Source organism: Austrofundulus limnaeus, unplaced genomic scaffold, assembly GCF_001266775.1.
Source record: "Austrofundulus limnaeus strain Quisiro unplaced genomic scaffold, Austrofundulus_limnaeus-1.0 Scaffold117, whole genome shotgun sequence".
Classification (NCBI taxonomy): Eukaryota; Metazoa; Chordata; class Actinopteri; order Cyprinodontiformes; family Rivulidae; genus Austrofundulus; species Austrofundulus limnaeus.
Window position 1 is genome coordinate 1,389,967 of NW_013952519.1, and position 19,818 is coordinate 1,409,784.

General features: G+C 38.8%; 1 protein-coding gene across 2 annotated transcripts in view; it reads right to left on the bottom strand.

The window, feature by feature from the left end:
• Nucleotides 1-18,538, bottom strand: part of ttc16 (tetratricopeptide repeat domain 16) — a 33,265-nt gene extending 14,727 nt beyond the window's left edge. The window contains exons 1-10 of one of the 2 annotated variants that reach the window (XM_014014638.1): nt 18,461-18,538; nt 10,304-10,409; nt 7,119-7,270; nt 5,769-5,844; nt 5,468-5,570; nt 4,875-5,020; nt 3,831-3,954; nt 2,391-2,471; nt 2,121-2,296; nt 859-1,162 (exon numbers count right to left, since the gene is read on the bottom strand). In XM_014014638.1, coding sequence (XP_013870092.1) covers nt 859-1,162; nt 2,121-2,296; nt 2,391-2,471; nt 3,831-3,954; nt 4,875-5,020; nt 5,468-5,570; nt 5,769-5,844; nt 7,119-7,270; nt 10,304-10,408 — 1,267 coding nt within the window. In that variant the 5' untranslated portion in view covers nt 10,409; nt 18,461-18,538. Of the gene's footprint in view, nt 1-858; nt 1,163-2,120; nt 2,297-2,390; nt 2,472-3,830; nt 3,955-4,874; nt 5,021-5,467; nt 5,571-5,768; nt 5,845-7,118; nt 7,271-10,303; nt 10,410-14,480; nt 14,503-18,460 lie in introns of those variants that run through there. The other variant, XM_014014640.1, reaches the window with a different exon arrangement.
• Nucleotides 18,539-19,818: the final 1,280 nt, after the last annotated feature.

Genomic DNA, 19,818 nt, shown 5'->3' on the forward strand with positions numbered 1-19,818 from the left:
CCCAAGCCCAACCTTGGGAACCAAAGTGCAGTGGTTCCCAAACTTTTCAGCTTTTGACCCACAAAATAACAGTAGCAGAGACCTGTGCCCCCAACTACTTTTGGATGATAAACATTTGTATCAGGTCAACAAAACATGGGCATAGTAACAATTTATCCATTTTAAATACTAACCTAACTCCTTTTTAATAACTAGGACAAAAATGTAATTAATTCAGAAAATCTTTTCAGGATTCCACCTTGATGTTTCAGGACCCCACTTTGGGTCCCGACACCAACGTTGGGAAACACTGCCATAAAGGTGCCTTATTGTAAAGTGTAAAACAGTATACAATTTATAAGGCTCTGATATGACATAATTATTATTATACTGTTCAACACTTTACAATAAGGATCCCTTTGATTACAGTGGATATGTATAATGTGGTAATAAAGTACAATAAAATATGTTTTTTCAATAGATTATTGTGCTTACAAGGTAGTAAACTAGTCTGAAATGTTTAATAAGCACCTTTAGATGTGATGTATACATGAACACAATTGGCTCACTATTTGGCAAAAAATCGAACAGTTTTTTTCCTCTTCCCTGTCCTTAATTAATGAATAATAAACACTTATAAACGATTTATAAAGTGTTTACAGATGAATTAATAACCTATTTATAAACTATTTATAAGTCATATCAGGGGAGCCTTATTGTAAAGTGGTACTAAATGACTTTTTAAATGCTGCCTTGTGCCACATAAAACAGTAAATTATTCAACTTTCTGACACACAGTCTTTTAAAAACAAGTCTGGCGAGTTTAAATGATTTGTAAATGATTGCTCCTGTTATAATTTGAGCGTCTATCTGTTTCACCTGTAAACTTGGGGGCAGCTGCTTTGTCCTGGTCACAGTCGATGGCCGCCGTCTCTTCGTACACCTCGTTCGTCTCCTGGCCCTTCTGCCCGTCTGCGGCGCTCGTTTCCAGCGGGCCCCCGGAAACCTGCCGCTCGTAGATGCTGCTGTTGGGGGCCAGCGGGCCGCCCTCCTCCACGGACACCTCCCCGGCTGAGGAGTCTGACCCGGTGTAGACCGGAGGAGGCGGGACAGGAGGCAGCGAGTCTCTGAGGACCGTGTACTCGTAGGTGATGTAGGGGGTCCGGCCGTTCTGGTTCCACACCTGAAATTATTCGATAGTTTTTTCATTTCTAACTTGGAAAAAAAGCAATTTTCTTGAACTTAAGAAAGTGAATTCATTCTGGCACATTTATTTAATGGAATAAAGCCTTGGTATTGTCAATTTTACCTGTTAAATTTTTATTTTTTTTTATTTTTGGCTTCAAATTTTACATTTACAACTTTTACAACTTTTATGATAGAAAACTGAAGTTTTTTTTGTGAAGATCTGCCAGTTTAGTAGCACATTAAGAGGTATAACAAGTATATCAAGTAAGTAATTATCATGGTGAAAAACAGGAATTTACAGTATTTTGTGGTTTAAACTAAAGTTTTCTTAAATAAACGATTAGAATAAATTAATAAATATAATAAAACAACCTGACACTTAAGCTCTAGAGTCCAGCTGTTTTTCTTTCTAAAAATCACCTATTTGTATTTGTTTCCTGTCATATTATATACACACTTGTATCGAACAATACAGATTTTTAAAATTTACTTTATCAACTTGTCTTCTGAAGATGCTCTGTGTTGAAGGATCAGTGGATCTGTGCTCGACTGCTCCACCTAGGCTGCATTTTTGAGTGCAGATCCACTGAGAAACTTGCTGTTTCAGCAACATTTAATTTAAAAACTGTACTTTTGAGGTTAAACAAATTTTCATAATTAATTTAAATAAATTACAAGTTAAAAAGGGCATGGAAATTTCTCTTTTTATCGAAAAAAGTATCAAACCATGAGACTAAAGTATCAAACCGAACCGAAATGTGAATTTTCTATACAATAAACATATTGTATTCATCCTTTAACCATTTGTCTTTTACTTGCTTTGAGGTCATGTAACAATACTTTTATACAACCATGAAAGCTCCGTTTCCCCTTCAAAACTATTATTTAAACACTCAGTTCATCCTCAGCAGATTAAAAGGTTAGTGATGCAGAGAAATGGAGCATTAGTTTACCAGGATATTTATGGCCTGGTCAATGGGGCCTTTGGCGACGATGTATTCGATGCCGGTCTCGTAAACATCCATGGGCCGACGGTATTTGAAAACCGTTCCGGCTGCGTGGAAGTTCTGGGGACTGTCCAGCTTGTAGGCACCGTTAAAGAAGAAATTCCCTGCCTGGTCAGTCACAGCTGAGGAGCAAAAAGAACAAAACAGGAACAACAGATTAGCTGCTTTACGTTGTGTAATTTAGACCATCATGATGATGATGATGATAGAACGCACCGAGGACATCAGCTGATTTTTTTCTCTCGATGATCTGGATGTCCCAAGATCCTTCAGGGATTTGTGTGATGAAGGAGTAACCTGAACAGCAGGAAACAGACACTCATCAGAAACATAAAATATAAATCTGAAATTCCTTTGCATCCAAGCAGCTCAATAAGATCATAACAAAAACTGGCAACAAAACTAACAAATAATCATTATTTCACCAAATATTTGTTCACAAATTGCTCTTTAGTTAAAAGTAAAATAACCTGTTGCACAAATAATTTCTTTAGATTTAGTAGGATTTGGCCTCATGCAAGAACATATTCTTCTCCTAAATTTCTCTTACTTTTGTTCGTACAAAGGGTTCGTATGAATATGTCACGTCAGATTCAACAAACTCTTCTGTCTTCAGGAAAAGTGTGTAAATGAGCTGCGTAAATTCCACCTGTTCCTATCCAGCTGCTCGTGCACGCGAGAGGAGATTAGCATAATTACCACCCCAAAAACACCATACAAGGCTATGTTTCCTGCCTCAGATATCAGGAAGTGTCCATTCATGAAAAATGACAGCGAAAACTAAAAAGAAAAACTTTACAAGTTCAGAGATTGAAGTCCGTCTGTCAGAGACGGACCTGGCGCGGTCGCAGGTGGTCTCAGTTGCGGTTCTGAAATAAGCATTTTAAAATATTTTCAAAATAAGTCTGGCACTTTGGAGAAAATCCAGGACTCGCTGGAGGGATTATGTATCCCCTCTGGCCTGGGAACGTCTCGGAGCTCCCCAGGACGAGCTGGAAGGTGTCGCTGGGGAGAGCAGGGTCTCTCTGCTGCTGCCCCTACGACCCGATCCTGGATAAGCCGGCCGGACGTAGAATTTGTATTGTTAGTCTAAATTATTACATTACAATTACATTAAAATTATAACTCTAATTCAAGCAGAATAGCCTATTGTCAACATAATTATGGAGTGTGATTTATTTTCAACTCAAAATATCTTCAAACTAACGAAATATAAAGTTATTAGTGAAGAAAACCCGTCTGGATAACAGCAGACTGACTGCTCGTAAAATATACGACAGGTCTGGACCACTCCTGAATTTTGTTCGTATCTGAAAAAAATCTTAGAATATGAAAACATTGGTGAATGCCACAAATTCTCCTAAATCACTCGTACGCACAACTTAAGAACAAATCTGTGCGTACGAACGGTTCTTGCACGAGGCCCAATGTGTTTCCTCCACAGATTAAACCATGTTGGATTATTTCTTCACTCTAACTGTCTCTAAGTGTCTCTGTGATGGACAGCAGACGTGTCCAGTTTGTCCCCCGCCTCTCTCACAGAGCTGGAAACAGACTCCAGCTCCTCATGAAGCAGGTAAAGACACCAGATGGGTGGATTTGTCCCATTAACCCATGTCTTCAGCTGGATGCTGGCTGTGGAAAACGGAGGCTCACCCAGAGTCGTGGCTCCACGGCGGAAGTTTCCAGTGACTCTGCTGCAGCTGCTGCCGTCGCCCTGACAAACGCCACACTTATCCAACGTGTTGGAGGAGAACAGCACGCCGTCACATCCTATTGGCTGAGCAATAAAGCAGAACGTCAACGCAGAAACACAAAGAAAAGTGTAAACTGAAGTCCGGAGGAGGGGGGAGGTCGAAACAAAGACAAAAAATTCAGACATAAATAAGTACAAAACCAAATAAAGTCATTGAAAATGCTTATTTAAAAAATAAATCAATAAAAATCTTTTATGCACTTGACTTTAATTTCTTTGCAAACCATTTGAAATGAAGTTATTTAATTTAATTTGTTAATACGGGGTTAGGGTTTAACTGGTGACATAAAAGCTTCACTGGTCCAAAGTTTCTGGGAATAATTTAAAACAAAGAAACAGATGCAGTGCTGATACATCAATGTTGCTGCTGAGAAATAGTTTTAAAATCATAAACCTAGCACAAAAAGTTAGAAAATTAGTGTTTGGTTGATTAATTTTTTTAATTGTAACAATACTTCTAGCATATAAATCCTATTTGCAGCACTGGGGGCACCAGAAGATCAAAATAGGAGGCAATAACAGCAATATAAACTGTTTCATAGAGAAGCTTTGGTACTTTTTTCATGTACACAACCCACATATTCACAAATGCATGTTCCTTACAAATGTGGCACCATTTATAAGAGAATCCAACAGGCTTTCCAACAGTATGTGATTTGTTGCCAAGAACAATAAAGAAATAATCTACCTAACACTAATTTCCTTTCTTTTTCCTGTTTAAATAAATTTTTTAAAATAACATCAGTGGAGAACACTCAGTTCTCGTCATTATTTTTGCTCTGTGGGATGCAGAAAAACAAAATTGTATTTATAAATTAAATTTCATCTAAAGAAGTTAAAAGGCGAAACAGTTAACAGTTGGTGACGCTATGATGGTGGGGGATAAAACCCAGTAAACAGTTTAAAAACTGGAGGTACAGTAAGTCCTGAACATCCAGACTGACCTCACACGTCCCGTCCACGCAGACGCCGCGGTAGCTGCTGTACTTGCAGGAAGTGCCGTCTCGCGCCGTCACCATGAGCTGCCTGTGGCCGTCGGTGGTGGTGCAGTGAAGGTCGCAGGGGTTACTGGAGATGTGAACGTAATCATCTAAAAACAAAAATACATATATGAGCAGGCAAGTCTGGGTCGGTGCAGCAAACATTAAACTAAATCATTTATTTTAAAATAAAGTTTAGTTACATTTAGATTTATCTGTTTATGTCCATTTATGCACCACAACTTATATTTAAATTGTCTTTTTCATCAAAATAAACATTTCTAGGTTGTAAAAGCAACTTAACGTGTGCTGGCTGGGAAATTTTATCTTTTGTTTGCTTTTCTTCACATAATCTGTATTCACTTCATGGAAAAGTGTGATACACACACTGATACACCCCCATCCTTTGGCGGTGGCACCTGGGGGTGGCCAATCACGTGTCTGAGGGGAGGCACCTGCCACCCCGGCCACCCCTCTAGCTCCTCCCCTGGATACACATGACATCTGACTGATTGCTGATTAGGATGAAGCTTTTAAAGTTAAACCTTCGTTCTCACCAGGATAGAGAGGTTTCCACTGGTAGCTCCGCCCACTGTAAAGCTGCGAGTTGAAGGACCAACACTGCTCCTCTCTGAAGCTCCTCCCAGCGGCAGGACATTCCTGTTCAACAGAGATGAACAGAGCATTTAATTGTTTTTACTCCTCCTAAGATATGGTTTCACAGCTTGTTGAACAAATAACTTCCTTTATCTGATGTTTTCTTTTTCCTGTGACTGCAGAAGATTTCCAACACTAAAAACCACAGCCCTCTGCTGTCAGCCAGCTGTGTGGATGAAGCTGTGAAATAAAGTGACTCACTTTGGTGTTGCACAGATGATATTTCTTGGCCGTTCCTGTGCACGTCATGTTGTCCTTCCCAGCAGATACTTTTTTCCTGGGAACGGAAAAAAGAAACCACACATTAATGCTTAACATCAAATCAAACATCAGGATGGAGTGAAAAATGCAGCTTTAATGATTTTTACCAAGATATTACTCTTAAATGTGACCCATCACATCAAAAATGAGGATTAAGTCAAATTTGGTCAAAATTACCTAATCCCGTTTTCAGATTCCTGGCTTTAAAAGCTACATTTTGATACGTAGATCATCTTAATATCAACAGTATATCCAGAGATATTATTTAATTTGTCTTGTTGGTTACAATAATACAGTATATAACTATTTGGTCTAAATCCTAATTTTATGTAATTTTAATGAGAATATTTTATGTCATTTTAAAAAAAGAAACCTCAAATATTATTTGAATATTGAGATTTCCTAGCTGGAAAGAAACAAAAGCTTTGATATCTGACAGGGAAAAATCTCAACATTTTAAGGCGTTTTTCCTCAAAATCAGGTTTTTGGTTGCTAGTGCTAAAAAAGGTGCTGCAAAAAGTTTTTTTTAGGATAATGTTTCAGACAGTTCATTGACATGATACACTGATAACACATTTATGTGGTATATTTTGAAAAAATGCAATTTTTGCAAACGTTTTAATCCAAACGCTATATCTGCCTGTTTCTCAACACACAACTTTTAGACTTAATCCTCATTTCGATGTGATGGGTCACATATGTTTAGCTGTTTTATTATCACGCCTGCACGCAAAGCTGTTTATTCATTTATTTATTTATTTACTTATTTATTTATGTGTTTGTTTGTTTATTTCAGTGATTTTTCTGACCTACACTGCACCAGCCAACGGTTTTATGATAGACCGCATATTTGAGGAGGGGGCTCCATCTAAAAAAGGGTGACTGGACATACAATAACTCAGAAACTATTCAACATAGACGCTTCAGTTTTTTGTTGTTTAACTCTGATGAAGGACAAAGCTGTCATGATGTCTTTCAGTAAAAAAAAAGAAAAAAGATGTTCCTTTATCGTCCCGCAGAGGGGAAATTCAGTCTCTGCATTTAACCCATCTAACCATTTAACCCAGTACATTCATTTAATACAGTTTTACAAAACTTTGTCACTGTTTTTATTTTTCCCAATGCTTTTTTCTAATAAGTTGTAAAAATGTTGATTCATGCTGACTGTTTTTTTTTAATCTGCAGTTTCATGTCTGTTTGTGTTGCTCATCACAGTAACTGAGAACTGACTCTCAACTGGTAAAATACAGATTATTATTTTTATTTTTACATAGCTGTACATTAACTGACCTCTGCTTGAGGCAGTGTCTCTCCTGGGACATCACCCCCCCTCCGCAGGTCCGTGTGCAGGCTGTCCATTTGGCCCACTCGCCCCACCAGTAGGTGGTCACCTCCAGCTCCTCTTCGAGACTGTTGGAGGCCGTGCCGTCCTCCTGTGCACCCTTACACACAAATAAACACACAAATAAACACACAAATAAACACACGCAGAACGTGACAAGAACATTTAAGGCAGAAACAGTTGCTCATTTTTTGTGTTTTACTTTGAAGCAGACAGAATTTGTTAAATTCTTTTCACTAACGGGGATTTCTGAGTGTAATTTTTAAAAGATTTGGCTAATTTTTCCACTTATTTTCGTACATTTCATGTGTGTTTGACTGTTTTCACAGGAAGGATTTTTATTATTTTACAGCTGAAGTTGATGTCTCAGTGAGCTGAGATAAAGTTATCTGTTTCTAAGAACCTCCTACTGTTTCTGACACTCCCATTTCAGCATGTCTTTACATCAATGCTTCGAAGAGGGGTGCTCTGAGGGATGGGAGCTCGGCTGTCTTGTTGGAGGAGTTTTGTACAAATAGGCGGAGCTTTGTACCAGGAAGTGTTTAGGCAGCTCCACATGGTTACTGCAGAAGGTTCAAGGATTTCTCAAACATGCATGAATGAGTCAAAGCAACACTCTGGGAATGATTTTGATAAGGGAATAATATAACAAGACATAAAGCTCAAAAATGTTGAATTTTCAAAATAGCCTCACTTTATTTATATTTATAAAACAAATATTACAAAACGGTCCCCAACCCATCTAATGTAAAATCTTCAGAGTTCAGCTTTGACAGAAAACATCAGAGTAAAATGTTCAGATTTTAAAGCCTGATGATGATTAATAATTATTATTACAAAATCTGGTCCAAGTCTGTCTGTTTTTTATTTAAAACATGGACGCCAGCAGATTAAAACAAATAAATAAAAACAGGGACAGCTGCCAAGGGGGGCAACAAAATGATGTGTACTACCAAAAATACAGTTTTGCACAAAAGAATAGGCTGTGATTGTAAAAAAAAAAAAAAAACTCTGCTTAAAATGTGAATTACTGTTTTAAAAACTTAATATCCAGTAAGAATGTAATAAAATATCAACCTGATTTAACTCTGACATGTGATTAATTGAGGAAAAATGGCTCCTAGACTCGAGAAGTTTCCAAACATAACAGACAACTTAGAAAAGAACATGTTTTAACTAGGGGTGTAAGAAAATATCGATACACTGAAATATCGCGATATTTCATTTCCCGATACTGTATTGATATTCTAAAGCCCTGTATCAATTTTTTATTAAGGTTTAAAATGTCAACTTTCCTGCCAGCCGTTCATTTTTATGTTGTAGTTCAGCCTCTGACCACTAGTTGGCAGCAGTGAGCCAGACATTTGGCTCCTCTACCTCTTGAGCGCCAGAGAGTAAATATAGCATTAGCATTGTAAGTAAAAATTAGCTTTTTTTTTTCCCAGTAAGAGGTTTTTAATTAATAGAATTTTTGGACAAAAAAAATCGCAATATATCGGGATATATCGTATCGTGACCCCTCTGTCATGATATGTATCGTATCACCAAATTCTTGCCATTACACAGCCCAAGTTTAAACTAAGTTTTAAAGCAGTTGTCACAATTTTTATTTCTACTTCTACGTTCTAAATCGAAGTAGTAAAGAACTGACGGTGTGTGAACAGGGCCAGAAGCTGTTGTTGTGTGACTGACAGTGACCACAGCAGCTGTATGATTGTTGGACAGTCAGAGGAGCGTGCGTAAATGAGCGTCACGGTGTTTTGTGCTGAGGCTCCGGTGTGTGAAGACGTTCAGCATGTCCCACATTCCTGATGTGGATTAACAGCATTAACTCTGCGTCCATTTATTCAGACGGGCTCATCGGAGTGACCGCTGGAATGTGCACTGAGCTCCTTGTAAAGGTGCGAGTCAGAGCAGCTGGGAGCGAAACTCCACAAACACCGGGCAGACGGGACGTGGGACGGAGCGACGGGCACGTGAGAGGAGAGGAAAAAATGTCAGGATTAATGAACTGACGGATGAATTTAAGATTAAACTACAACAGTGCCATATTTTGGCTTTTAACCCTTTTAACTTCTGATGATTAAATATTTAATCTAGTTCAAATTAATTACATTTTCTCTTTTAATGAACTTTATATTTAGATGTAGCCAACGACTGCTTCACAGTGTAATAACTACATCTGTTTTCAGTGGCTTCATTCATCCAATCACAGAGCTACAGAGAGACTTGTGGTCATTTGGAAGATGGGTTCACAATCACATAATAAAAAGTTGTTTTGTTGCCCTGTGTGGATGTCTGCAGTGTTTGGAGAAGATTGTCACCATCAAAAACATCTCAAACTCTAAATGTTTACAACAGTTTTAGTACATTGTTTTACAAATCCTCGATTTTAAATCAGATTGGTTTTTTATTTTGTTTCTATTTTCTTAATTAAGTGTTTGTAATGATGTGTTCAGTGGCTCCTAACACTAATAATCAGATAATCAACTAACACCCCCCCCCACCCCCCCCGTACTCGAAGTGAGGATCAAATTATTTTCGTGCTGTTTATTAAAATTTTTCTCAGTGATTTTTGGTCAGTCGTAGCACGGAAACGGCTGCACCTGTCAACATGAAATTTGGCAGGAATGTAGATGTGTCCGACCTACACTGCGCCAGCCAACAGTTTTACAATACACCCCATATTTGAGGAGGGAGGCTCCATCCAAAGAGGGGGTGTCTGAACATGCAAAAATGCTTAAAACTCAAAAACTATTGAACATAGGAGCTTCAGATTTGATGAAAATATACATCGGGGGCCCCCGACCCCACACCCTCTGGACCCCACCCAAAACAATAAATCTGTTCTGGTGACTTCGGGACCGGGGTTTATATATGCCACTATGTGGTATCTAGTTTAATCCCATCGATGACGACAAACTATAAAAATGTGAGATTATAGTAGCAAATAAAACACATTTTTTCTGATAAGACAGCTGAGTTCATGAGGCAGATTATAAACATTTCTTGGTGGACTCCACAGCAGGTTTTTAAACACTAACCAGAACTAGCACTTTCTGTTTACTGAATCCGGCTGTTCTCAGCTTGTTTTCTCAGTGATTTTGTGACGAGGTGTGACTTTGTTGTGTACCTGTAAGCCTCTGGAGGACAGATTACCCATGGACACCACCAGCGTCAGGAAGCCAAGGAGGACCACACCCGTCTCCCCAAACTGCTCCCATGACCACACCCTCATCCTAAAGATTGAAAGGAAAGAAAACTTGGTTTAAAAAATTTACCAGTTGTCACTTTTGTTTTGAAAATACATGGACTGAAAACATTCATGCCGTATCGTTCTGAAGCACAGACTGAGCGTAACGAAGGGGAAATAACAAGATCACTGACGAGTTTTTGCAGCTCTTCCATGAGCTGTGGATGAAAGCTTATAGCCGGAGCGTGGGTGTTTTTTTTTCCACCTCTAATTTAAGGCTCCTCAGCTCTTGAACACATTTGCAGTAGCAGGGTTTCCTCTCTGGAGTGAAATCAGTCCTTCATGAACGTTTGTGGTGACTGAAGGGAAGTGCTGCTGGAGAATTTACCTGATAATCATCTGATTCATCCTCTTCAGACAATAAACCAGATCCCCAACCTTATTAAAAAGCAACAACTTAACACAACCGTTCAACAAAAATTTGTCTTTCTAACAACATATTTGAACGTGGGAGTGGTCGACGCAGGCAGCTGCTGGCAGGTGGAGGGCTGGTGAGAGGCCTCAGGTGCTGAAGACAAGGCAGCTGGACGGCAAAGGGGCCCATTAAAAAGTTAAACAAGCCCCAAAGTGCTGGAAGGATGAAGGTAAGTTTCCTTGGACGCTACATAGGTAGGCCTTTGTTTAAACCCCTCAGACTATAAGGAAACGTAGATGTCTGTAGGTCCAGGCTGGCGAGAACAGACAGACACGCAGGAAAAGGGGGGAACCTAAAGGTCTTGGCAAAAGCTTCATAACTAAGTAAAACCTTTTGAAGTTTGTTAGAAAAGCAATAGTTTTTGGTGGGAAATATTCCTGGAAACACAAATCTTGTTGCTTTTGTAAAATAAAAACAAATGCCCCTGGATAAGCCTTATTTTGATGAATTCATTTCTTTTATTGCCTAAATGATGTTAAAAATGAGAACTGTGTGCACAAACTTATTTTAATTGTTGATTTTTATTTGCAAGTTTGTTGAACTCTCAGCTGGATGTTGAGAGAAAACTAAAATCTGGAATTTAAATTGCATTTCTTGCAAAATTATTCCACCGAGCCAAATTTAGAAACTAACTTTTAGTTGAAAAATCAAGAAAAAGACCAAATAGTTTACCAGTAGGTAGATTTTTGCGTTGCATATTAAACACAAACTTATTGATCCGTGCAGAGGTTTTGAGAAAAGAAACCCTCAGTGTCTTCAGGTTCAGTAACACAGCCTTATTAAAATAAGCAAAGAGCTCGTCTCGCCCTCTCTGCAGTCTGGCTTTTACTAAATATTGGTGACAGGTGTCTTAAAGCAGCCACAGCAGCAGCACCTGGACTTCATTATCCAACCAGACACAGCTGGAGCCCAGCCAGTTGCTGAACACACACACACCCTCGCAGAGGAGACGCACACTTTGTCTGACACGGCTACACGTCTGCGTACGCTCAGCTGGTGGTGGAACTCGTGCACATTTTAGCCATCGTGCATGCTCCTGTGCAGAAACAGGTATGCAGATGTTCCAGCATAAAACACAAAAACATATCTGTTACTGCTGCGTGCACACATGTTTCTGTGACTTTAACTAATCTAAAGCTGGACTTCTGACCTGAAGCTAACCCTGTTTAGCTGCAGGTAAAGAGCTATCGTTCCAGAGTTTGAAACAAACAAAAAAAATTACGTAAAATCATGTGAATGATGAGATACATGATGATGTGAGAAATTACAAGATGTGTTAACCATTGGTGTGTGTGTGGGGAATGACTTTCAGCTACTAGCACTTCAAATTTTTTGCTAAATATCTGCAAAATTGACTGAGTTGTAGCCAGAGGCAGAGCTAGAGGGGTGGCCAGGGTGGCACCCTTAGCACATGATTGGCCACCACAGGTGCCACCCCCAAATTTAATCTCAATAAGTCTTAAAATTATAACCTTTTAAAGTTAGCTGTGTTGGCTATCTTAAATTTTTCACAAGCATTTAGAATTTAGCAAATATTGTTTTTGGCTACTTCTATGCTAGCCTGGTAAAAACCAGACTCTGTCCTTCACTTTGCTTCGTACAAGGGCCTAGACTTGATACATAGAGAAGCGATTCTTGCAGGAGGCGTGGCCTCTGCTGAAGCATGTGTGTGTTGTCATTGTGAAGGAGGCTAAGCTAAGAAGCTAACCGGAAATCGCGTGCACTGTAAACAACCCTACTGAGAGGAGAAAAGTACCGAGCTGAACGAGACGACTGTAAATGAGAGCTGCTGCTTTGTCAGACAAATTTAATTTAATTTGGATGCCTTTTCAACACAGACTGGCTTCATTCACTTCCTTCACTGCCGTATGCTAAAATAACTAGCAGACACTGCGCAGAAAATCGACGTCGTTCAAAACTCCTCCTTCTGTTTGCTGATTGGTCCAGGTAATATAAAATTCAAGCAGACACCGTGCAGAAAATTGACATTCTGTTCTCTGATTGGCCCGGCTAAAAACCTGCCAGCGAAATCCTTGTCAATGGGAGAAATCCCAGACGGAGCCGTGGAGGGAAACTAGAATTGAGTGGAGCTGCGTAGGAAGGCAAGGGCCAGGCTATTTTTATGCTAATTTACATTTTTGTTTGAGTTTAAGTTTTGATGAAAATATGTATTAAAGATCATATTTCTCCTGTTTTAGCTGTTCTCTATTGTCTCCCTGTCAATTACACAATAGGATTTATAATCTTAAAGCTCTTAACAACTAAGCTCTATCTTATAGAAAAGATCTTATTGTTTCATATTTGCTCTCAGACGGCAGGTTTACTTGTGGTTCCTAGAGTTTTTAGAGTCTGAGCAGAACTTGTAGTAACTTTCTTATACTTTCTGTGAGGCTGGCTGTACACTCTATGTTTGCATTTGTAATTATTTATTTCATTAATGTGTTTTTATTCCCATAGAAACTAAACCAGGAGCATTTCTCCTGTGTTTGTCTGTCCTCTATGTTTATGAAGAAACTGAAGTAACCCAGCAGGTTTCATGAGTTAAACTGACTCTGTGGAAGTCTGAACACCCGGCCTGAATATGACAAAAGTTCCATATTTTTTGGAGATTTTTAACAGGGTTATCAGGCAATATTAACATTCTTCAAATTTTCTGTTTATATGTAAACCCTCATCAGATAGATCACACATTAGGGCCAATATAAAGTGATTAGTGGCTCCATTTTTACGAGTTCATGTTAGTAAGTTGTTTGGTTTCTTGAATACATTCTGTTCACTGGATACTCGATTTTGTAAATTTACTGTTCTGCAACACTTTTGTTTGTTTAGTGTGTGATTAATTTCTTATAGGAACAAAAATGTTTATATGGTTGTTTTACTCCATGTTTCTGTAGCTTCAGGAGATTTTGACACCTGTTCTCTTATCAGCTCGCTTTCAGTAACTCACCAAATCACCTTCCTCTGTTTGTTTTGCTGAATCATTGCAGATTTTAGAGCGAACCCCATGTTTCTCAGAATCTTTTTTTATTCTGTTTGCAATGAGATTTTTTTATCCACTCACCACGCCACCAGTGTTCCATCATCAGAGCCAAAACTACTCAACTAAAGCAAACGTTTTGCTTTTTATGACTTCTACCTATGTAATTAAATTATTCCTCTTTGCCTGAAAACCAAGTCCTTATCTCGTTACAGGTTCTTTAATTGACATGTTTGTTTTGCTGCCCTGTCCTCATTTGGCTGAAACTTTTTATTTTCCTCACCACGCTCATGGAGGAAAACCTGAATGATTGCTTTGGGAAGACAATATACTTTTCCACATTTAGGGACTACAAGGACATAAATTGTGTTGAACTTCTGCTAAGATTTTAGTTGAGCAAACAGAAGCCAAACCAGCTCATTATCGCCACCTATTGGACTCAACAGTAAAACTACAGACTGACAAATTGAACCCCTGTGGATTTGGCTTGTGGACACTGCAGTTATGTAAAAACTAGTTGTCAAGTAGCTGGGGAAATAAAAAACATAAAACGGCATAAACTAAAGGCTTTGCTCCCACAGAAAAGCGCACCTCTACATGTTTCCACTTCTTGCTCTGCAGGTTTCTATGGTTTAAACACAAAATTGGCCGACTGCCTCACTTACGTCCAGACAGGGTCTTCCTCTTTCCTCCTCCACTCTGCTGCCGTTTCCCAGCAGACAGGCAGGGTAGAAAGAAAAAAAAGTAAACAGTTCCCTCATCTTCCCTCCCTTCCCCCTCCCTGTGCAGTCCCCACCCTGGCGGACCCCTGGGGCCCCTCGCCTCTCCGTCTTGTTTTTGTAACACTAGTAACCTTAGCAGACAGACAGCAGAAGTTTATCCCCTGAGAGGCTGGATTGAGGCCGATATATCAGAGCAGTGCTTAACGTTTATGACCCAACGTTGGCTATCATCCAGGCGCTGGTGGACACCTGTAATATGAATATCACAGACTCTAAATGAACATGTTACACAGGTTTTACATGTTGAAACGATCAGACAATTATACAATTAATGAACTGTCTTTTAGACTCTGCCAATCTGAGGGGGTTTCTTATGAGTTTTAAATCAGGTAAAATAATGAGGGGTTCCCAAACCTTTCCATGCCATGCCCCCCACAAACACTCTTAGCTTCTGGTCAGAGATCCCCATACCACAAACAATGCTGCAAAATATGTAAAGAACTTTTAGAATGTTTTTATCTCTTTCATTCTCTATTCAATAATTATTATTTGTTTTAGCAGAACATTTTTATTAAGGGTTTTATTATATTCCCTCTAAAAAAGCTACTTTTTAGCAAACGGTGATAAGAACAGAACAAAAGAAACATTAAACATTTCAGTTTATTATTATAATTATATTTTAAAAATAATGATTGGAAAACAGATTAAATTATTATTTTTTTTAACATTTGCATTTTTTTCTCATCTTCCCTCCAGCTTTCTAACACACCCCCTGGTGGCCATGGCTCCCCCTTGAAACACATTAATTTATATCACGTGAAAAATTAAAGTCACGTTTGGTAACAAGCTCTGCCTTTCCCTGGCCCGTCCTCAGTACGCAAAGTCTTATTCTACCCCGGCCCTGGTTGTGTTTGCTTTGAGGAGAAAGCCGCTTCGATGTGGGCGGGACCATGATATTAAAAATGTGGAAATCTAATCTCGTTTTGTTTACACTTCCACACAGCAATGGACTACAACTCAAAGGAAATGTAACAAAATTGTACCAGACCATCCAGCCGTATGGCATTTAAAACAAGAGGACAAGATGACCGTAAGCCAATAATAGCTAACTTTAGCTTGCTGTTGTTTAGCAACTTGCTACAGTTGTTTGTTTTTTTTTTTTTAGTCTAACTCATGGTGAAAAAAATTTAGTCATTGCAAACAGTTCACATAAAATTAATCTCATCTGTGTTATAAAATCCACTGCTGGTGATCGACCCAATCAAAGGGTAAAACAAACAGTAACTTACATCAAATCAGATGGGCAGTGGTGGGCACCAGTCCGCTAAAGCGCAATTCCGATAATTGCGGACCTAAATATTTCATTTGCACTTTAGCGGTCTTACTAAGTTTCATAATTCATAAGCGGATTTGCGTTTTCTAAAATTAAAATGCAGTACCGCTAATAACTAATTATCTACCAGTTATCATTATCTTGAACAGCAGAAGGTACAGCTGTCAATGAATCACAACACATGTGATCTGTCCAACAGCACCCCTCCCAGATAAACACACTATTGGAAAGGTATACATCCTTGCTGACTGTTGTTTTCGGCCACGGATCACATTTCCCACAATGCTTTGTGTCTGCTTACGTAGCAGGAAGACAATGTTTAGAACTCCATTTCCCAGCAAAAACAGTAAACGTTTGTAATCCATAATAAAATTTTGTATGTATTGATTTATTTTACTTTACAATCGGAGCTCCTTTTTTACAAAAAATAAAGTTTAAACGCTGGAGCTCAATACTTGATGTAATTGGTCAAAGCAATCGACCAACGGATTTAGAATTGATTTAAAGATGATATACTGATAAAGACTGACATCTAGTGGTCAACTGGAGCAACTACATGGAAAACTTTAAAATCCATGCTCTTATTTTGAAGTTTGCAGATAGATTCCTGTACTCCGTGCTTTCGTTTCCCGTCACAAATCAAATTATCATGTACCCAGGATGCATCGCTTCAGTTTTCCAAAAAAGAGTTTTAAAATTACTTTATTGATGCTCTTTTAATGAAAAATCTACAACAAACAAAAGAAAAAGACAAAGAAGCAGCCGAACTAGCAATCCTCAACAACTTTTTAAAGAATCAGCCGAACTAGCAATCCTCAACAACTTTTTAATTTTTACACCAGGAGCCGAAGTTCTGTTTCAGGAAATCACATCCAATCGGCGGTTGTAGTTGTACAAGGGTCCATACACCGCTAGTTGACAGTGTTGTGCATATATTGTACGTGAATTATTGCCAGTTCGTAAGTGTTAAATTGAACTTGGTAAATGGTAAATGGACTGAACTTATAGAGCGCTTCATCAAGTCCCTCCGGACCCCAAAGCGCTTTGCACTCACAGACATTCACCCATTCACACTCACATTCACACACTGATGATGGCAAACTACACTGTAGCCACAGCTGCCCTGGGGCACACTAACAGAGGTGGGGCTGCCATGCACCGGCGCCACCGGACCCTCTGACCACCATCAGTAGGCAAGGCGGGTGAAGTGTCTTGCCCAAGGACACAATGACTGAAACAGCTGGACGGGGGATCAAACCGGCGACCTTCGGGTACCAGGACGACTCCCCTAACCACTCTGCTAGTTTTTCTATGGCACAAGCATTTTATAAGTTGTGGACATAAATATTTTCAAAAGCCCTTTAGAAATTACGGAGCTAATTGTGGGGGTGATGTCTCACAGATGAGAACCATTTGCAACAACAGTAATGTTTTTTCCCCACGAGTTTAACTACAAAACAACAGTATCAAGCTACCAAACAACAAGCTTACATTAGCTTACTGTTCTGCCATCCTGCCCTCTAGTCTTTAGCATCGTATAGCTGGATGGTCCGGTTCAATATTTGGTACTTTTCCTTCAAGTTTGCTGTAGTCCATTACTTTGTTGTCGCAAATAAAACTAAATAAGATTTTGCATGTTTAACATTATGATCCCGCCCACATCAAAGTGGCTCTATGCTTAACAAACAGAACTGGAGTGGAGTAAGGTCAGGCTGAGTTGAGCCTTACGATATGCCTAAAGTCAACCCATGCACTGTTATGCTTCTGAGCAGGCAAGGCACGCAGTCAGAACACTGTAATGGTTGATGTATAGTAAGTAAAAGTAATTCAGCACTGAAGCTGGTGTGATGCAGTGATGACAGATGGTCTGTGATACATTTTATTTGGAGTGCTCCACCTCAGCACCACTGAGCTACATTCTTAGTCTTCTATGACTCTGTAATGCCTGCTTAGTTTGCCTGGTTTGGGTTGTTTTAACTTTTAATATAAATAAGAACACTGTCACTGTTCATCTCCTCTGCATGGGATTCCCAAAAACATTTGGTTGCATATTTACAGTGGAAAACTCTTATTGTTGCCAAGAAACAGATAGGAGAGGCAAACATGTTCCCATGAGAGAAAAAAAAAAGACAAAACAAAATTCCCATAGTGCAAAGGGCTGATGAGAGGAAGATGCATTCATCACTGTGGGCTGCAGGAAGAGATGATGAACAACTCATCAAGCTCTGAGAGTCATTGCAAATCAGAGTTTTCTTTAAAATATTCAATAACTTGGACTTCATTGTACTTGTATTTATTTATCTATTCATTTTAATTGGTTTTTATTTTTACTTTTGTAGAATTATTTGTTTTACACTACGGAGCAAAAGTTTGATCTTTTTATAAATAAAGTGTTTTTGGTAAGATGTTGAGCAGTACAGTATGCATTCTCTCTTTGAATGCTAGAAAGTGTCTCGCATTGTGCTCTGTAGTGACGCTTTGCATCATTTATTTGTACCGACTAACAGCCGTGCGTTGCCTCTAAGGTGTTGCCTCTTTAGGTAAAGCGTCTATGAATCGTTACGATGAAAGGAAAAAGGTGGAACCTCACCTGAGACGAGCTGACAGGAACGTTCTTTAACCCTGAAAATAGCTGCTGCAGAACGCAGAGCTGCAGCTGAAGTCTGACCGCTGAATTCTTAAAATTTCTTAATAATGAAAAGCGGTATGACACACTGGTGATTAGAGAACTCCTAGTGTGGGACTGTCTGCCTTCTGAAGCTCACATTGGTCGGGGACAAGAGTGCGTTGGTTTGGGTGTCTGCCTGTCCAGACGCAGACTCATTACTTCTTTTTTTTATGAGCCTAACACTCGGTGGTCCCTTCCTAAAGCACACATGACAACTGAAGAGGGGATTTGAGCAGAAGTCCAAAAACTGAGGCTAAAAGCCTGAGTAAGAATCAGAGCAAAGAATCAGAGGCTCTTTAAGAAGCTGAGGAGAGACTGGAGGAGTTAAGTTGCCCCCCAGGGGTAAACAAAGACTGTGTTAAATTGCTCACAGTTGAGCTCTGAACTATTTATTGACTCGCTCTTCAGAACTGGATTTCCCAGGAAGACATTCAGTTCATGTTTATAGGAAAGCCTTGCAAAGAAAAAAAAAAAAAAGAACGGATTAAAGCTTCTTCAAGGCAAGTTCTGGTCTGGTTCTGACATGTTAATAAAACACGATTCAAATGATTAACATACCAAATTGTTGCATTGTTATTGATCAGAATCAGCCTGAAAGGTAACAGTGATCCTGAAAGTTGGGCTTTTTTTTAAAGTCACTCACTCAATAAACAGATTTTTGGATTTATTCAACTAAGTTATGTCAACAATTTCCACTAAACTAACTGAGTTGATTAAATGTAAAGCCACTTGCACATTTAAATAGACATAAATTGCGAAAGTTACACTTAACTCAGTTAAGTGGAAATTGTTGACTTAAGTAAATCCAATAATCTGTTTTTTATTGTGAAGATTAAAAATCTCAACAAATTCTTGTTTTATTCACCTAAACAGTTTTTTCTTTATATTTGTTTCAGTTTAAGTTGTTTAAGGTGATGATTATTTATTTATGAAGGGATCTGATTTAGCTGAAAGGTTTTAAAGGTTTACAATAATAACAATAAAGATAAAAAGCCACAGTTTCATGAGGATTTACAACGGGTAAAATAAGTATTCTCAGTAAATATATTACTAGAGGTGCTGATGACATGAAATTTTCACCAGATGTTGGTAACAACCCAAGTGATCCATACATACAAAGAAATCAAACCATAAATGTCCAGAAATGAAGTTATTTGTAATAACCATCTTGGATAAAATGGTCATCCCTTTTTTAAAACAATTTCTTCTGTGTAGAATCATTTAGGTCTAAATGACCATGTAAAGACCAGGAACCCCTGAGACATCATGGTCCAAAGAAC